At 31.2% G+C, this 15,556-nt stretch overlaps 3 protein-coding genes across 6 annotated transcripts; 1 reads left to right on the forward strand and 2 right to left on the reverse strand.

Moving 5' to 3' along the window:
* The first annotated feature begins 2,347 nt into the window (after positions 1-2,347).
* Positions 2,348-4,515, forward strand: LOC103500003 (probable pectinesterase 53). Of its 2 annotated transcripts, none has more exons than XM_017047179.2 (5): positions 2,348-2,750; positions 3,156-3,291; positions 3,482-3,685; positions 3,838-4,073; positions 4,225-4,515. In XM_017047179.2, exons 1-5 carry the CDS (start codon positions 2,389-2,391, stop codon positions 4,382-4,384), a joined length of 1,098 nt encoding a protein of 365 aa, XP_016902668.1. In that variant the 5' UTR covers positions 2,348-2,388; the 3' UTR covers positions 4,385-4,515. The 2 variants fall into 2 exon arrangements, with proteins under 2 accessions (XP_016902668.1, XP_008461405.1); XM_008463183.3 differs by having other exon boundaries at positions 2,349-2,750; positions 3,099-3,291.
* Positions 4,516-6,252: 1,737 nt separating this feature from the next.
* On the reverse strand, positions 6,253-9,365 carry LOC103500002 (ADP-ribosylation factor-like). 2 transcript variants are annotated; one of them, XM_008463181.3, is made up of 7 exons: positions 9,192-9,365; positions 8,476-8,635; positions 7,769-7,839; positions 7,249-7,368; positions 7,029-7,147; positions 6,855-6,936; positions 6,253-6,599 (listed from the first exon to the last, which is right to left on the reverse strand). In XM_008463181.3, exons 2-7 carry the CDS (start codon positions 8,621-8,623, stop codon positions 6,594-6,596), a joined length of 546 nt encoding a protein of 181 aa, XP_008461403.1. In that variant the 5' UTR covers positions 8,624-8,635; positions 9,192-9,365; the 3' UTR covers positions 6,253-6,593. The 2 variants fall into 2 exon arrangements, with proteins under 2 accessions (XP_008461403.1, XP_008461404.1); XM_008463182.3 differs by having other exon boundaries at positions 9,095-9,227.
* Positions 9,366-11,050: 1,685 nt separating this feature from the next.
* LOC103500000 (nitrogen regulatory protein P-II homolog) lies at positions 11,051-14,518 on the reverse strand. 2 transcript variants are annotated; one of them, XM_008463180.3, is made up of 8 exons: positions 13,980-14,518; positions 13,851-13,896; positions 13,662-13,689; positions 13,116-13,203; positions 12,884-12,951; positions 12,677-12,746; positions 11,575-11,610; positions 11,051-11,453 (listed from the first exon to the last, which is right to left on the reverse strand). In XM_008463180.3, exons 1-8 carry the CDS (start codon positions 14,173-14,175, stop codon positions 11,377-11,379), a joined length of 609 nt encoding a protein of 202 aa, XP_008461402.1. In that variant the 5' UTR covers positions 14,176-14,518; the 3' UTR covers positions 11,051-11,376. The 2 variants fall into 2 exon arrangements, with proteins under 2 accessions (XP_008461402.1, XP_050943791.1); XM_051087834.1 differs by having other exon boundaries at positions 11,051-11,610; positions 13,980-14,291.
* Between the last annotated feature and the right edge of the window lie 1,038 nt (positions 14,519-15,556).

A 15,556-nucleotide genomic window follows, 5' to 3' on the forward strand; every position in this document is an offset into this window, starting at 1 on the left:
ACAATCACCGCTAATCTTATTAGCATGCATTCATCAATCAATAGACTTTAGCATAAGGTTGTAGTCCAAAGTTTCCAATGTAAATAATATCCATACAATACATAACATGTAAATTTATCCTTATACAATAGCATGCTTATATATGGTACCATGAAGGGCGGTGGCTAGAGGTTTTTCTTAGGAAAGAAGACGAAGAACATTTTTTTTTCTCTTTTATTTTCCTTAAATGCACGAAACCCTAACCATGCATTTATATCCATTAATAATAATAATGATAATTATAATACTTATCATTATTATATTATTTTTCTTTCATAATATTTATATATAATACAGATACATATTTTTTTTTGTGTTCCATTAATTCTCATTCATCAATCAATTCATTATCTCTTCCCTACCAATTAACATCCATCGTCTAGTTAACTCATCTTATTTTCTAACCATTATAATTATATTTTATCATATATAATTAATTTTACTTTTCCATATTAATTATTTATATAAAACCAAATAATGTATATATACTTAGTTATTCTTAATTAAATTTACATACTAATGTATATATACTTAGTCAATTCCAATTTCACCAAAACCAACTTTTTCTTTCAACGTCCCAAATCAACTTGAATCTTCAATTCTTTTAATTAACCAAATATATTCTTTAATAAGTCAATTATTTTAAAATGTCATAAATTCTAAATTGAATTATCTTAACCCAATAATTCAATTTTAGCTTCAATCCTCAAAATAACATCAAAACAATTTAAGATAAAAATTTCCTAAAAATTTCGAATGTTATATTAAACTAGTTGAGATTGTGTTCGAGTGTAGTTCCTGTGACATTTGGTATATTATTCAAAGAAAAAGAAAATAAGACAACAATAATATTGAAATGAGCTATCATAATATTGTGTTACAAATTATAGGAGAGAGAAAATGTGAAGCCTATTACCCTACAATATTATTATAGGTAGAGCTTTATAATGGATACATTTATACAATTATAAAGATAATGCACTATCCTAATTTTATAATGATATTAAGAACCATATCTCCTCTCTTACTTAGCCATTTAAATGAAATTAATTTTCAATGTTGAACATAAAGTGAATGAGAGTCAAGATTATCTTTGTGTTGGATATGATATTTGTTTAATGGAAGGACTCAAGTTAAGATAAATCTAATCTCTTAGGTTTCTAACATGTTCCTATGTAAGTAAAGATATATATTATTAAATAAATACACAAACATATCCTATGTCTTGTTTTTTTTTTTTTTTATAAAAATTACTTTCATTATTTTTAATATCAGAGCCAAGTTTCGATCTTGGGACCTGTGGGTTATGGGCCCACCACGCTTCCGCTGCGCCACTCTGATTAGTCATATCATATGTCATGTTAGAAACTATATAATAAAAAATTAGGTTAACAAAATACCTATATGATCTTAAACTTAATTCAATAACAACCAACACTTTAGCTTCTAATATACTTTCAAATTCATCAAAATTTAGTCTCCAAAAAAACTTTTAATAATAATAATCCAGTCCATATATATACTTTTTACAAATTTGTATATTGAATTAGTCTCTACCGTTGTGAAACATTCGTTAAAATAAAGCATCAAACTTTTTTGCATAACTACTTTAGTCTTTATAGATTAAAATAAATAATATAATTATACTTTCCTAATTAATCTACCTAAGGTAAAGAATTTCACTGGATTATGCTAATACTTTTCATTATAGAGACTTAATTAATCATCGCAAATCGTAAATTACAAGGATTAAATCATTATTTATTAAAATTGACTAAATAGTTACATAATTGAAAACATAAAAACTAAATTGTAATTATATGAAAGTCGATACAGACGAAAAGTGTTTTTTAACTTTAAAAGATAGAAAAGAGTTAGACAAATTTGACGAGAACATGCCATCAAATAAAGTCAAGCCCTTCAAATAACTACTTGAGTTTTGACGTTGAAAATATAGTTAAGAGGCACATGTATAGGTGGTCACAAGACTAAAGGACCATGAGAGAATTCAATTCCCTATAGCATTGCCCCACAGAACCACAAAATATGTAGGAAGGGATGACCTAAATATCATATCAATCTTCCACTTTAGGTTTTAAATATGGAATACAGCCATGCATTCTCCATTGTATACAAATATGACAGTTTGCACCCAACACCAACAAAATAGCCTTTATCAATTGGGTCTTGTAGAATCCCTAAGTGGAATATTATATTCTTCACAAAGCCATGTGATTGGTCTCCCAATTGGGTCCTAAAAATCAAAGTCTCTATCTTACACTACATATATATTGACAATTTTTTAGGGTTTTTTTCATACTTCAGCCAAAACTAGAGGTATTGGCAACAATGAATCACTTCAAATTTATTCTACTTCTTCTTCTCCTTTTTGTGTGTAATTTGTTCCTACAATCTTATTCATTGAATATTGAGGAGGAAAGGGAGGACTACAAGAACTGGTTGTCATGGAACCTTCAAAATTACAAGAAGAAAGCTGGTTTGGTAAACAGGTCGACTGCCAAACTCGGTCGGTCTTATAAGGGTGGCGGAGTTCTTGACGATAAGTTGAAGAAGGCCGAGATGAATAAAGTGAGAATAATTGTTAGTCAAGATGGAACGGGTGACTTTAAAACGGTTGGAGAAGCTATTAGTAGCATTCCTAAACCTAATAGTAAAAGAGTCATTTTGGTCATCAATCCAGGAGTTTACAGGTAATATATTTACAACTCGTGTAAAGTTAATCAACAATAAAATCCATACATATTGTCTTTGTAATAAAAATGTTGCTAACAAATTATGAAAAATACTCAAATATATTTTAGTCTACATCTATTTGTGTGCATACGGTTAACAATTTTTCTAATAATATATAGTTTGTCATTGAGCAAATTTTTCGTACTTCAACTTTGAAATATTTTTTTGATTAGTTAGAGCGAGATATACAAAAATGGATACATCTTGAACTACACTCAAACATCGCTCATTATAAATATTTCAATAGTTTGAAGAAGACATGTAGAAGTGCAAACTAATGGGTGTACAATGTGATTGGCTTCCAGTGAAAAAATCACCATTCCTAAAAGCCTACCATTCGTGACGTTTCTTGGAAATGGCAGTGACGACCAACCAACCATCACGGGAAACGACACAGCATCGGTGACCGGAGCAGACGGAAAACCATTGGGGACTTTGAAGAGTGCAACTGTGGCCGTAGATGCCAATTATTTTGTAGCTATCAATATGAAGTTTGAGGTAAAAAGATTCTTTTTTGCCATCATAGAACTTTCTTGTACTATAAAATCCAAAAAAAAAGTCTCGTTGGAACACTGAAGCAGATGAATATCATCTCCATTGATATGCGATTTTTTTTATTTTTTTTTTTATCATTTTAACATAAAAATATATAAAAGAACGTACTGATTCGATGACCGCACTTCTGCAGAATAGGGCAATGCACGAGATCGGATCGGTTCGAGGACAAGGAGTAGCATTAAGAATATCAGGAACAAAAGCTGCATTTCACAACTGCAGCTTCTATGGAGATCAAGACACACTATATGATCACAAGGGTCTTCATTACTTCAACAATTGCTACATCCAAGGCTCAGTGGATTTCATATTTGGCTATGGAAGATCCTTCTATGAGGTACGTTGTAAATTAATCAAATTAGCTTTCTCACCTAATTTTTCTGTAAAAATCGTTTGCATTAGTGTGTTATATATATGCTAATATATACACTAAGTAGCGTGATTGCTATATTTAACAACTGAGCCTGAAATGAACGGGGGTTTGTGCAGAAATGCTATTTGAAGTCAATAACAAAGAAAGTGGCATCTATGACTGCCCAAAAGGGATTAAAAGGATCAATGGAAAGTGGGTTTTCATTCAAAGATAGTGTGGTAACAGGAAGTGGACAAATTTATTTGGGAAGAGCATGGGGAGATTATTCGAGAGTTGTTTTCTCATATACTTTTATGGATAATATTGTTCTTCCTCAAGGTTGGAATGATTGGGGCTCCCAAAAACGCCATTTGTAAGAACCCCACTCTCCTTCTTTTATTCTTTTCATAAATATATACCCCATGATTTGTGAATAATTGTATAACACTTTTTTTTTTAAAGAAAATGATGAAGTAGTAAATAATGAATGTTTGTGTATTGTGTATATATTTATGTATGTGTAGGACAGTGTATTATGGAGAGTACAAGTGTAGTGGACCTGGTGCAGATTTAAAAGGAAGAGTTCAATGGGCTCATAACTTAACTGATGAAGAAGCTCAACCTTTCATTGGGACTCACTATGTTGATGCTGATTCTTGGCTTCTTTCCCCTTATTCCTCTTAAAACCTTTCTTCTTTTTCTTTTTCCCCTTCAAAATTTATCCAATGGAAATTGGATAGTCTCTTTGGATATTAAATATTTAAAAAGGGATGATTTTCCTCAGTTTATAAAATTCTCAACAAGTTTAATTATTATTATGCTTCCCTATATCTATATATATCTTTATGTAATATATTGGACTTTAATGTCGTGGATGGAAATTTAAATGAATGAAAAGAAACCCATATAGAAATGGATTGATTATGAAAAGGAAAGAAAGAAAGAAGAAGTTTTTTTTTTTTTTTTTTGATGAATTAAAGGTTTAGCTTCAAGTGGAAATTATGAATTGATTATTAAAATGAAAACAAATGAATCGATTATATAAGAATAATACTTACGGTCGAGTGTTACACTTATCTACATACATCCATCCCCTTCAATCACTAAAGAACGTAGAAATTGTTTATCATATGGTAACTTGGGATTGTACACTTGGATAGACTATAAAAAAACATGTGAAACCTTAGAATGGACTTTCGAGCAATTTTCTTAAAAGAATAATTATTGTGATGGGGAAAGTTCGAAGGTATACAAATTGGAAGGGATAATTTGAGTTGAAAGAAAGTAGGGAATACATTGATAAAATTGAAAGAAAAAATTTGTAATTAGATATATCTCATATGGAGGAGATTATTATGATAAGGAAATAACACAAAGGAAAAAAAGAAACAATATAGTTTAGTAGATTTAACTTTCAAGGCCAAAGACAGCTCTCTCCAAGCAACTTCCATATCTTCTTCAACTCCTCTTCATCCTCATCTCCACCACCACCCTCCATAGTTACACAGCTCAAAAACTCAAACTCAGATAATCCATCAACAACCTTCCTCTCAAGATCTTCATCATCTCCATAGACTCCCATTAAAGCCTTCAATAACATCAAAAGAGACGACATTTCCCTTGACAACAACAGCAAAACTCGATCTTATATTAGAATAATTTGAAGGTTTGAAGGAAAGAGAGATGGAGTCATTATGGGGAATATAAATAAGGTAGTCTTACATATAGTATATAGTTCAATGCAAATTATATTTTTTTAAGGAAAAAGTAGTAGAATAATTTAATTTCAATGGCAGCTTTTTACATCCAAAAACTTTCTTGTCTTACAAACAATAACAAAAGTCGGTTTTAGGAGAGAATTAATTGTAATAATTGGTTGTTTTTTTGTGCATTACTTTGTTGTGTTGCTTTTTAAGGTGAGGAGTTGGTCATCTTCATGCCAACTTTTCCAATACGTCAATGAGCATTGTACTGTTTTTTTTTTCTTTCTCTAAAAGTAATAATTATTATTGTGTTATCGTTTGATTATTATTTTAGGGTGACATTATAGTTTCTTTTAGGATTGTTTGTCACTTAAAAGGAACATCTTACTAATTTATTCTTATCTTTTGTTAGTATTTATGGTAGCTTATAGCTAAGGAGAACTCATTAAAAATCAGTACTTGTACTGTGAAGCATATACTAAATCTTTACACACTTTTTCAAACTTCAACGAACTTTAATTGTTATACTTTCAAACAACTCAAACGTAAAAGTTACATATGAAAGTACTATAAATTCAATGCATAATAAATACTCCATCGAGACATCAAAAGTACATTTAAATTCATAATTAAATTGACTTCAAAGAAGATTCAAGCCCCCAAAATTCTTTCTTCTTTATAATAAAACCGTTTTGTTTGTTTGCTTTTATAGACTGCATTTTTCACGAGTGGATAAAATAAAACATAACAGCAAGATAAAAACATGGGAAAAGAGAACTCTGGCATAGCAGAAACTAGAAGGCCATGGAGGATAATGGGAAGCAAATGAAGAGAGTAATGCAATAAAAAGGTCCAAAGTAATTTCTTTTCAGCAATCCATTCCAAATAACAAACATGGTTCTCGTACAAATACACCTATTTTAAGAGCATCATTTAATTCATTACATTAAAATTTATAAAAAAAAAAAGAAAAAAAGAAAAAAAGAAAAGGAAACAATGCTATTGAGTCGATAACATGACAAAATACTTCAAAATTTCTTTCATTATTCATAGATCCAACACCAACCTAGGAATCATCCATTAGGAACGTCGTATAGATCAGGTAATCCAACAAAAATGCCCGTAAACAAGGGATAAATCACATCAATTTGATTTTCCAGAAGCAATCCCTGCTTAAAAGAAACCCCCATCTACGCCTGCAAATAAGGAAAACGAAACAATCTTATCATCGACCACGCAAAGTTGAACTTCCACCGCAAGCTGCTAGTAAACTTTTGTACACTAATATCCCAACCAAACTGATTGAGAAACAAGCCATTTCCTAATCCCTCTTCTAATTCTTCTAAATATAGTTCCTTTTGCAGGCAAAACTGATGTGGTTATTCTTATTCTACTGTATACTGCAGCAAATTTGTTCATTGAATTAAACAAAGAACATTGTTATTTTTTACCTTGTTGGCAATATTGTTTGAGAGCCAGTCAAGTCCTTCATACAGCCCTTCACCGGATGTGGCACATGTGCTCTGGATGTACCTGAAACAGGATTTCGAGACATGGAACTAATTACTACCTCAAAGTTTTAAGCAATTGCAAATTTTTTAAGAGTTTATGATCATCAAATGTACCAGTGACGTTGTCGGAGGGAGTGAAGACCAAGCTTGTCGGTGATCTCAGCAGCATTCATGGCATTAGGAAGATCTTGCTTGTTGGCAAATACCAAAAGCACAGCATCCCTCAGCTCGTCCTGTAAATGCAATGCAGATATGTTATCATCTAGACAACATACCAGAACGAAACAATTGTTCAGAGTATCAAAGTCTAATAATCAATTTTTATTATGAGTACCTCATTCAACATTCTGTGCAGCTCATCCCTAGCTTCGACAACACGGTCTCTGTCATTGCTATCCACCACAAAAATAAGTCCTTGGGTGTTTTGGAAATAATGCCTCCACAATGGTCGGATCTTGGAACAAAACAGGCATCAAATCAGTGGAAAGAAGAATTAATTATCACCCATGTGCTAGAAGATTGGCTACCAACTATGAGTCCGTGGAAGCACAGGTGTTGAAATATTTAAACATGTTAAATAGAAAATTTTAATGCCAACATTCCCAAGAAAGTTGAAAAGTTTAAAGGGATGCAGTAGTAAAATCTATAATTATGACTAAAAAGCTAGGTATGACAAGAAAAAAAGAAAATGATAAGCCAGATTTAACATCTAACAAACACATTGATTGATTTAAAACAATCATCTACCAAGTTACACATGTACCATGCTCAAGGAATTCTGTACAGTAACAGCAACAACATCTTCATTTAAACACACTGTCACAAATCTAGCACCTTGAGAAAATCAAATGTACCTTGTCTTGGCCCCCCACATCCCAGACAGTGAAACTGATGTTCTTGTATTCCACAGTCTCAACATTAAAACCTGCACAGCCATACGCCAGAGAGTTATACCTCGGATCTCACATTCTCCTTTTTCAAAAACAGTAATTGCAAACTAAGATTACGTAATCACAATAAATTTCTAGTACAGAAATCAAAATGCCAATATGCAGTTAGGTCAAAGTGTTTAGTCTTGAATATCACATTGTTTCTAAATTCTATCACCCCACTTATTCAAAAATTTCAGGTCTGGAATCCTCTGGTGAATTATGACAGAAACTTATGTTTGCAAGGTTCACTCAAAGGCATAGGCTCTAATTAACTCAAATTCACAAAAGAAATATCCCCCCTTCCCTATTGATAACAATTGAAGGCGTACAAATAAGAGATGCAAGCATGAGCCTTTACAGATCCTAGGTGTTTAATTAGATTAATCATCCAGTTTTCCTCTATAAATTCATCTCCTTGAGGATAAAACAACAATTCATTAGACTAACTTTAAATTTTTGTGACGGGGGCAAGCATGCAAACAAACATGGAAACGCCAAGTTAAACAAATATGTTCAATGCCTATGATCTAGACACAAAAGACTAATCATCAAATTGTTGTAAACAAAACGCATCAATTGTACCATTTATTAATCCATGAAATCAGTAGTTGGATATAAAAACAACTTACCGATGGTAGGAATTGTGGTGACAATTTCTCCCAACTTGAGCTTGTAAAGAATTGTCGTCTTACCAGCTGCGTCAAGACCCACCATGAGAATACGCATCTCCTTCTTGGCAAAGAGCCGGCTGAAAAGCTTGGTAAAAGACAGCCCCATTTTTCAAGTAAACTGAATACAAACACAACAAGCCGGCATCAGTTACCCCTTAAAATACAACGACATCAAATACTTAAACCAGCCAAAAATCTTAAGACAACCCAAAATAGAAGAGGATCCGATCTTTGTAATTCAAAAATCAACTAGCCAAGATTCAAAATCAAACTCCAAACACATTACAATAATGCCATTTTTACCCACAATTCAAATTAAAAACAAGGACACCTAGATCCAGCACAAAGAAAACGCATCCAACCAATCGGTTAAACCCATGCATCAATAAAAATCCAGGTATAAACATGGGAAAAGCAATTCAAATAAAAAAAAAAAGGGTCGTCAGATCAGATCCAAATACAAAACATCAAGGCGAGAAAACAGAAACCCAGATCAGAAAATACAAATCAATGAAAACCCACAAAAGAACAATCAATTCCAAGATCAACAAAAGATAAAACAGGAAAAGGGAATCACCAGGAGCACAGATCGAAGCAGGAAAAATGAAAATCAAAAGGATTGTAAACAGATCTCGGAGAGAAATGAGAGAGGAGAATGAATGAGAAAAACTTACGGAATAGAAGAGAGGAGAATAGAGAGATCGGCCCCAAATAAGAATGATAGATCTCTCTCTCTTGAACACAAGGGAGAAGCTGTCCTTCACGATCAAATGCGCATTCGCGATATATGAGGACTCTATTTTTATAAACCAAATTTATTAAATTCAATTATTTAAACAAAAAAAAATGAATATTGCCATTGACGTGAAGTAACGTTTGACTGTTCCGTTTTTCTTTTTCTAATTTCTTCATATTTTTCCGTTTAGTTCGGTGACGCCGTTATAACGTTGCTTAAATTTTAAGTGCTCTGTTTGGGAATGGAAAAAATTCGAATCTCGGGTCGGTTTCTTTGTCCGGAATCGGGATAGTATCGATCCATTCCCAATCCCCAAAAACCAAACGTCATTTTGCTAAAAATAAAATTATTGCAAAATTTTCAATTTTAATTGTTATAATTTAGACTCTAAAGCTTTTCATTTATTAATTTCAAAAATATAACAAAAAGAATTCTAAATAAGTCATAGAGAGTTTGATAGGTTTGATTATATTCTAGTGAAAGAGAAGAAGAAAATGATATAACAATCTTTATAAACTCAATAATTTCAATAAAATAAAGTTGACCACCGTATAAAATAACCCATTTTTAAAGTTCATAAAACTTTCAAAAAAGATTATATCTAATGTGTTTTTCGTCCCAAAAAAAGAAAAAAGTAATCAATTTTTATATGCCATATATGTTCTATAATTTATTAAATGCACAAGAAATTTTCTAAAACAATTCTTGGAATGAGAATTTATTACATGATTGAACTAAACAAGGAGTTTAACCAAAAATTAAAATTTGTAGTACACTTTAAATATGAGTTTATTGTCAAATTTAAAACTTTTGAAAATTTTCCATTCAAAAATTCTTTCCTTCTTAAAAACAATCAACACATGCAACTAATCTTTGTTCTTTCAAAACTATATGTTAAAATGAGTAATTATATATATATGTATCTAGTATCATTTTCGTTTTAAAAAAATCTTAGTTCTTTCTATTTAAATGTTTTTCACTCTAATCTTTCGTTTTATAACTATTTAATCTATGTATATTCAATCTTGTAAAAATTTACTCCATAAAGTTAATGTGCATTAACTAAATTAAAATATTTTTAAAATTGTAATAGTTTAGTTTTTAAAGCAAAAACAAAATTCACCAAACTTAGATGTCAGGTTTTACTATATTGCAGTCTAAATATAGACTTTGTGTTCGATTTATTTATACAGAAAAAATTTTATTAAACCTTAACAACAATTTCTATAATATTAATATAAATAGAGTCATTATAAATTTTAAAAATACAAGGACTATATTGTGTAAGATTCAAATGTATCAAAATTGAAAGAACATAGAGTAGATTGTTACAAACTATAAGTTTAGATATCAAACTGCTACTTCCATGAAAGCTTAGGAGCTAAAAGTGGTTTTTACCTCAAATAAAATTATAACATATGTATAACCATAGTCCCGTTCAATATTACATCCTTTGAAAAACAAAGATGTGAATGGAACCAAAATGGGTACCATGAATAATCATAATATGATATTAAATTTGTCTTCGTCTACTAGCTTGAACTTTCGAATCAATTAATAGTTTAAAATGGTATCAAAGAGTACAATTAAATGTTATATCACTCAACACGTTTCTCTTGTCTCTGTTGATTCAATAGAGAGAATTCCCTCCACTCCCTATCATCCTCTCTGTGTAAAGATGCATCTCTAGGAAGTAAATGAACATCTCTACCCACGACCACAATCTTGAGTTATTATTGAACTCAAAAGAAAACAAAAAATAGGATTTTACATCAAATACAACCACATATGCAAAAATTTAAACAAAAAGTCTTAAGTAAATATATTAAAGAACAAGACAACTCCTCTCCTAGGATTCATCATCTAATCAAAGGTATATTAGAAGATGGCATGGTAGCTTATGCGTTGATTATTGCCTAATGCGGTTCATTTCTTTATGACAACATGAGGAAGTTACATATTTACAAGTCTGATGTTTTCAAGAGAAATAAACTTATCTGAATTACACAGCTTATAACTTATTATTTCTTTTATTTTTCTCATGTCCACGAGGACCAAACTGAGGAAGGTAGCCGCCAACACCATGGAACAAAAGTTACAAACTCACCAACATTTTCTCTTTCTTACTGTGTTACTCGATTGTTGTCAGACATGTCGGATCGTCCTCCAGTCATTCTCTCTGCTCTTTCTCCTCGTTCGCCTGTGCATCATGCATCATGTAAGGCATACCATATACCAATGTGATAATGAAATAATCTTAATGTTTCTAACTTTCATTGAGTAAGCTACTTGAAAATTTGATAGTTGCTCAAAAAGGCTACCTGTGCGAATTCTAATCACGTCTGAGATTGGTATCACTGTGTGAAAGTCAAAAGTGTGTGTTAGAAGTTTACAACAATTTGATAAATTAAATAATGAATTCTATTCACGTCCTTATGCTTTGTATTAAAAAATAACTAACAGTCGGCTATGTAAGAGTGGAAATTTAAAACCACCATTCAGCCAACAATTTCACATGAGGTTGATAGAACTTGAATATATAAAAGATATAAGATAACAGAAATACAAGATAAACCAAAAGTTTGAGGTACTTGAACCCTCCCAATCTTGAGATGCTCTCAAGCTCTAATTTATTACCCAAAATATTGCTTATCTTCCCTATTCTCTTTATCTGTACTTATAGCCAAACTCCATAACCAACTCTCCTAGCTAATTACTAATATACCCTTCACATCCCTCTAACACCTTAATATCATTCCCATCATTCATCTGTCCATCGAAGTAACCATTTTAAGTTAAGATACCAGAGATTCATACACCTTAATATCATTCCCATAAAAGTGTTTTGAAGTACAAAAACAAAAACGTCTTTTTAAGTACTTTATGTATTCGTGAGTGTCCGGACAGATCAGTTTACGTGCTCCTCAACTAATCTAATTGGACAACCCGTCTGACCCTATAACATTTGGGTGTTAAGTAGACTTAAAGAAAATTAATTCCTATATAGGTGGCTACCATGGATAACGTATTCTTAAGTACTTAAAAAGTCATTCCAAACTGGTAATGCATAGAATTTAATGACTTTTCGACTCTTATATTGCTAGACTAGAACTAAGAGATTTCATCACAAAACTTATAAGAAGAAACAATTTAATTATCTAACATTGTATTCCGAATACTTACCATTTTCTATGAATTTGTTACTGATAATTATTTACCATATAAGGTGTTCATCCAGTTAACATGGAGAACTAGTGTTCATGGTAATGCATAAATGAAAATCAAACAAAATGAAATAAAAACATAACAGTAATAAACCGCAAGACAAACAGAACAGCAGATTCAGAGAATAGAAGTTAAGCAAACAATAACAACATAAGCAGATAAGGAGCTAAGCAGTTAACAAAAATAAAGTATGTTTACCAAAAATTTTGCCGTCACCAATTTCACCAGTTCTGGCCTCCTCAATTATCTTGTCTATGACAGCTTCAACCTGTTAAAAGAATACTTAAATTTAATCATAACTCCTTAAATTTAATCATAATACCCATAGATTCTAGTGCAGCACTTTTCGTAAGAGATATGTAACAAATTTGAATTTCTTCTCACAATAGCAGAACACTATTTTACCTGGTCTTTAACAACCACAATTTCCATCTTAACTTTAGCGACAAAGTTGTCTTCAGAAAATTCAGACCCTGTGAACAGTATATAAAAGGGTATAAAGTTAAATGGAATCATAAGCAACCATCAGTAATGACTTATGGAAAAGGACATGAGAGTCTAGAAACAGACTAACATGTACAAATAGATTCCCCTCACCAAGCATTAATACCGAGAGGATCGTCAAAGATAAACTTACCACCATGCCTCTCTTTGGAGCCACCTTGAGAACCAAAGCCTTTCACATCAGATACTGTTACACCTCGAATACCCATTTTCAGCAATGCCTTCATTGTTTCCCCCAAGAAACAACAGAACAATTTAATACAAACAGTACATAAAATTGGATGTTAAAACAACAAAAATCTGCATAATCTCCATTCATTTGCTACCATTCAAATGCACAAAACGTGTACATCTTTGCCAGGCATGATAGGTTAAATGTTGAAAGCAACCTTCATTTGATTCTTTTTGGCTATGGACGAGTACATTTGCTAGACTTCATAAAGTAGTTTAGCCTTTTTTATTCTATGACATTGACAAGATATCATGCAACCAATCTAGAATGCAAGTGATCCTAAACTTCATCTCCTCTGATACCAAAAATTCAAACTTTTCATAACTCTACAATCAAAATCCCATGGTATCCTAATTTTACCATAATTAACAATAAAACCAAACAAGATCTTACACATTCCAAAATGAAAACTACGAATGAACATATTCAAGGTTAACTAGGTCTTACCGAAGAAACATTTTGGATTCTCCATGGCCTATCCCGTCCAAACACACCAACATAGCACACAGATAAATAAGTATCAGATGCAACAAACTCAGCAAGGTTACTCAATACACACTAGATGAAAAAAAAAAAAAAAAGTTAAGAACTCCAACTTTAGCAGTAGAGAACAAGATGAAGTAGGTAATTTGGTACCTAAGGATAGCCTCCACTTTGTAAAATTTGGAATCAGGCACATAATCTACAAAGAAAAACAGCAAGAAAACCGCATATTAGAAATTGAGAAGCTGTAGAGTGATGCAATGTGAGGCGAGCGAAACATACCGAGAGAGCCTTGGGTGGCTTTGACGAGAGGGAGGATTTGGCGATTGGAAGGGTGATTGTTGGCGAGGTTGAAGTGAGAAAGTCCGACGGGGGTGAAGTAGGGAGTGATGAAAGAGAAAGAAGTGAAGGGATGAAACTGTGGACGAGGAGGAAGAAGAAGAACGGTGAGGTTCGTTGTAGTAGCCGCCACCGCCATGGGAGTTGAGATTGTAGAAGCAGAGTGATGACGACAAACCGATCGGAAGTTTCAGAGTTCACGTTGGAATTTCCGCTTCGATAAAAAAAAAAATTAATAAATTATGATTGGAAGATTTTTGTTTGTTTGTTTTTTTTTTTGGGTCTAATTTTCTAAAAAAAAGCAAAAGCCCATTTTAATATTTTGAACTCTTCATGGTCACCAAAGGCCCATAGGGGAAAGGTTGAAAATTATGGAAAATAATTGGGACTTCCAAACAAAAAAAAAAAAAAAAAAAAAGAACTCCAAAGTTTTATAAAAAATAAAAAAATTTGAACTTAAAGTTTTTGTTTTTCTTTTCAATATTCCAATTTGACATCAAATGTGAAAAGTTGGTTGATATATTACATTTGAAACTATATGACTTAAAATAAATTATTAATCTTCAATTGACCACTAATTTAGTATGTTGAATTTAATGAAATATAAAATTCAAAAATTAATTTTGAATTTGGCAATTGTTTGACCCTTTGGGTTGCTACCATCGTTTTCTATAGTTTTGACTTTCGAGTCATATTAATACAAGACAAATTGCATAAGATAGACCAAAAAATTTAGAAAAGAAAAACATTCTATGTCACATCGTTTTTTATATTATAAACATGACAAATATAATAGCTATCAGATAGTTATTAGAGGATTATCAGAAGGTTATCAAATAATTATCAAAGGGTTATCAGCTTCTAAATTTACTACTTTTGTAATTTAAAAAATATAGTGACACGAGCTCTATTTTTATAAAAGAAATTTGCTATTTTTGCAAAAACCCCTTAATACTAATATCATTAGATGCATCCCTTTACTAATTCAAACATATGAAAAAAATAAAAGATAACTATTTATAAAATTGGTGAGTTTATTGGTAATACTCGATTCAATTTTAATATTTAAAATTACATAAATTTTAAAAAAAAAACAATTCTTTTCAAATATAGCAAAAGGAAACGAAACATTTTCAAAATACAACAAAATATCATAATATATTTACCATGGACTACAATATATTACTAACTATGTCTAATTGTATCGTGATAGGTATATATATATATATATATATATATAATAGTCAAACTAGTCCATTCTAGTTTATAACAAATAATTGTGAGAAAATATGAGCATTTTGAAATATAGTAAAATGAATAAAAATATTTACAAAATATAACTAAATTTTAAATCTATCATCGATAAACGGTCTATTATCAATGTCTATCATGTTTATAAAATCTGAAATTTTGTTGTATTTTGTAAATACTTTTAATTGTTTTATCATTACATCAATTCTCCAAATCTATACATATAATAATAAAAAAAAAAGTGTCTAGTCCATTTTTAACCTTTTTAT

The sequence above is a fragment of the Cucumis melo genome, chromosome 1, assembly GCF_025177605.1.
Source record: "Cucumis melo cultivar AY chromosome 1, USDA_Cmelo_AY_1.0, whole genome shotgun sequence".
Classification (NCBI taxonomy): domain Eukaryota; kingdom Viridiplantae; phylum Streptophyta; class Magnoliopsida; order Cucurbitales; family Cucurbitaceae; genus Cucumis; species Cucumis melo.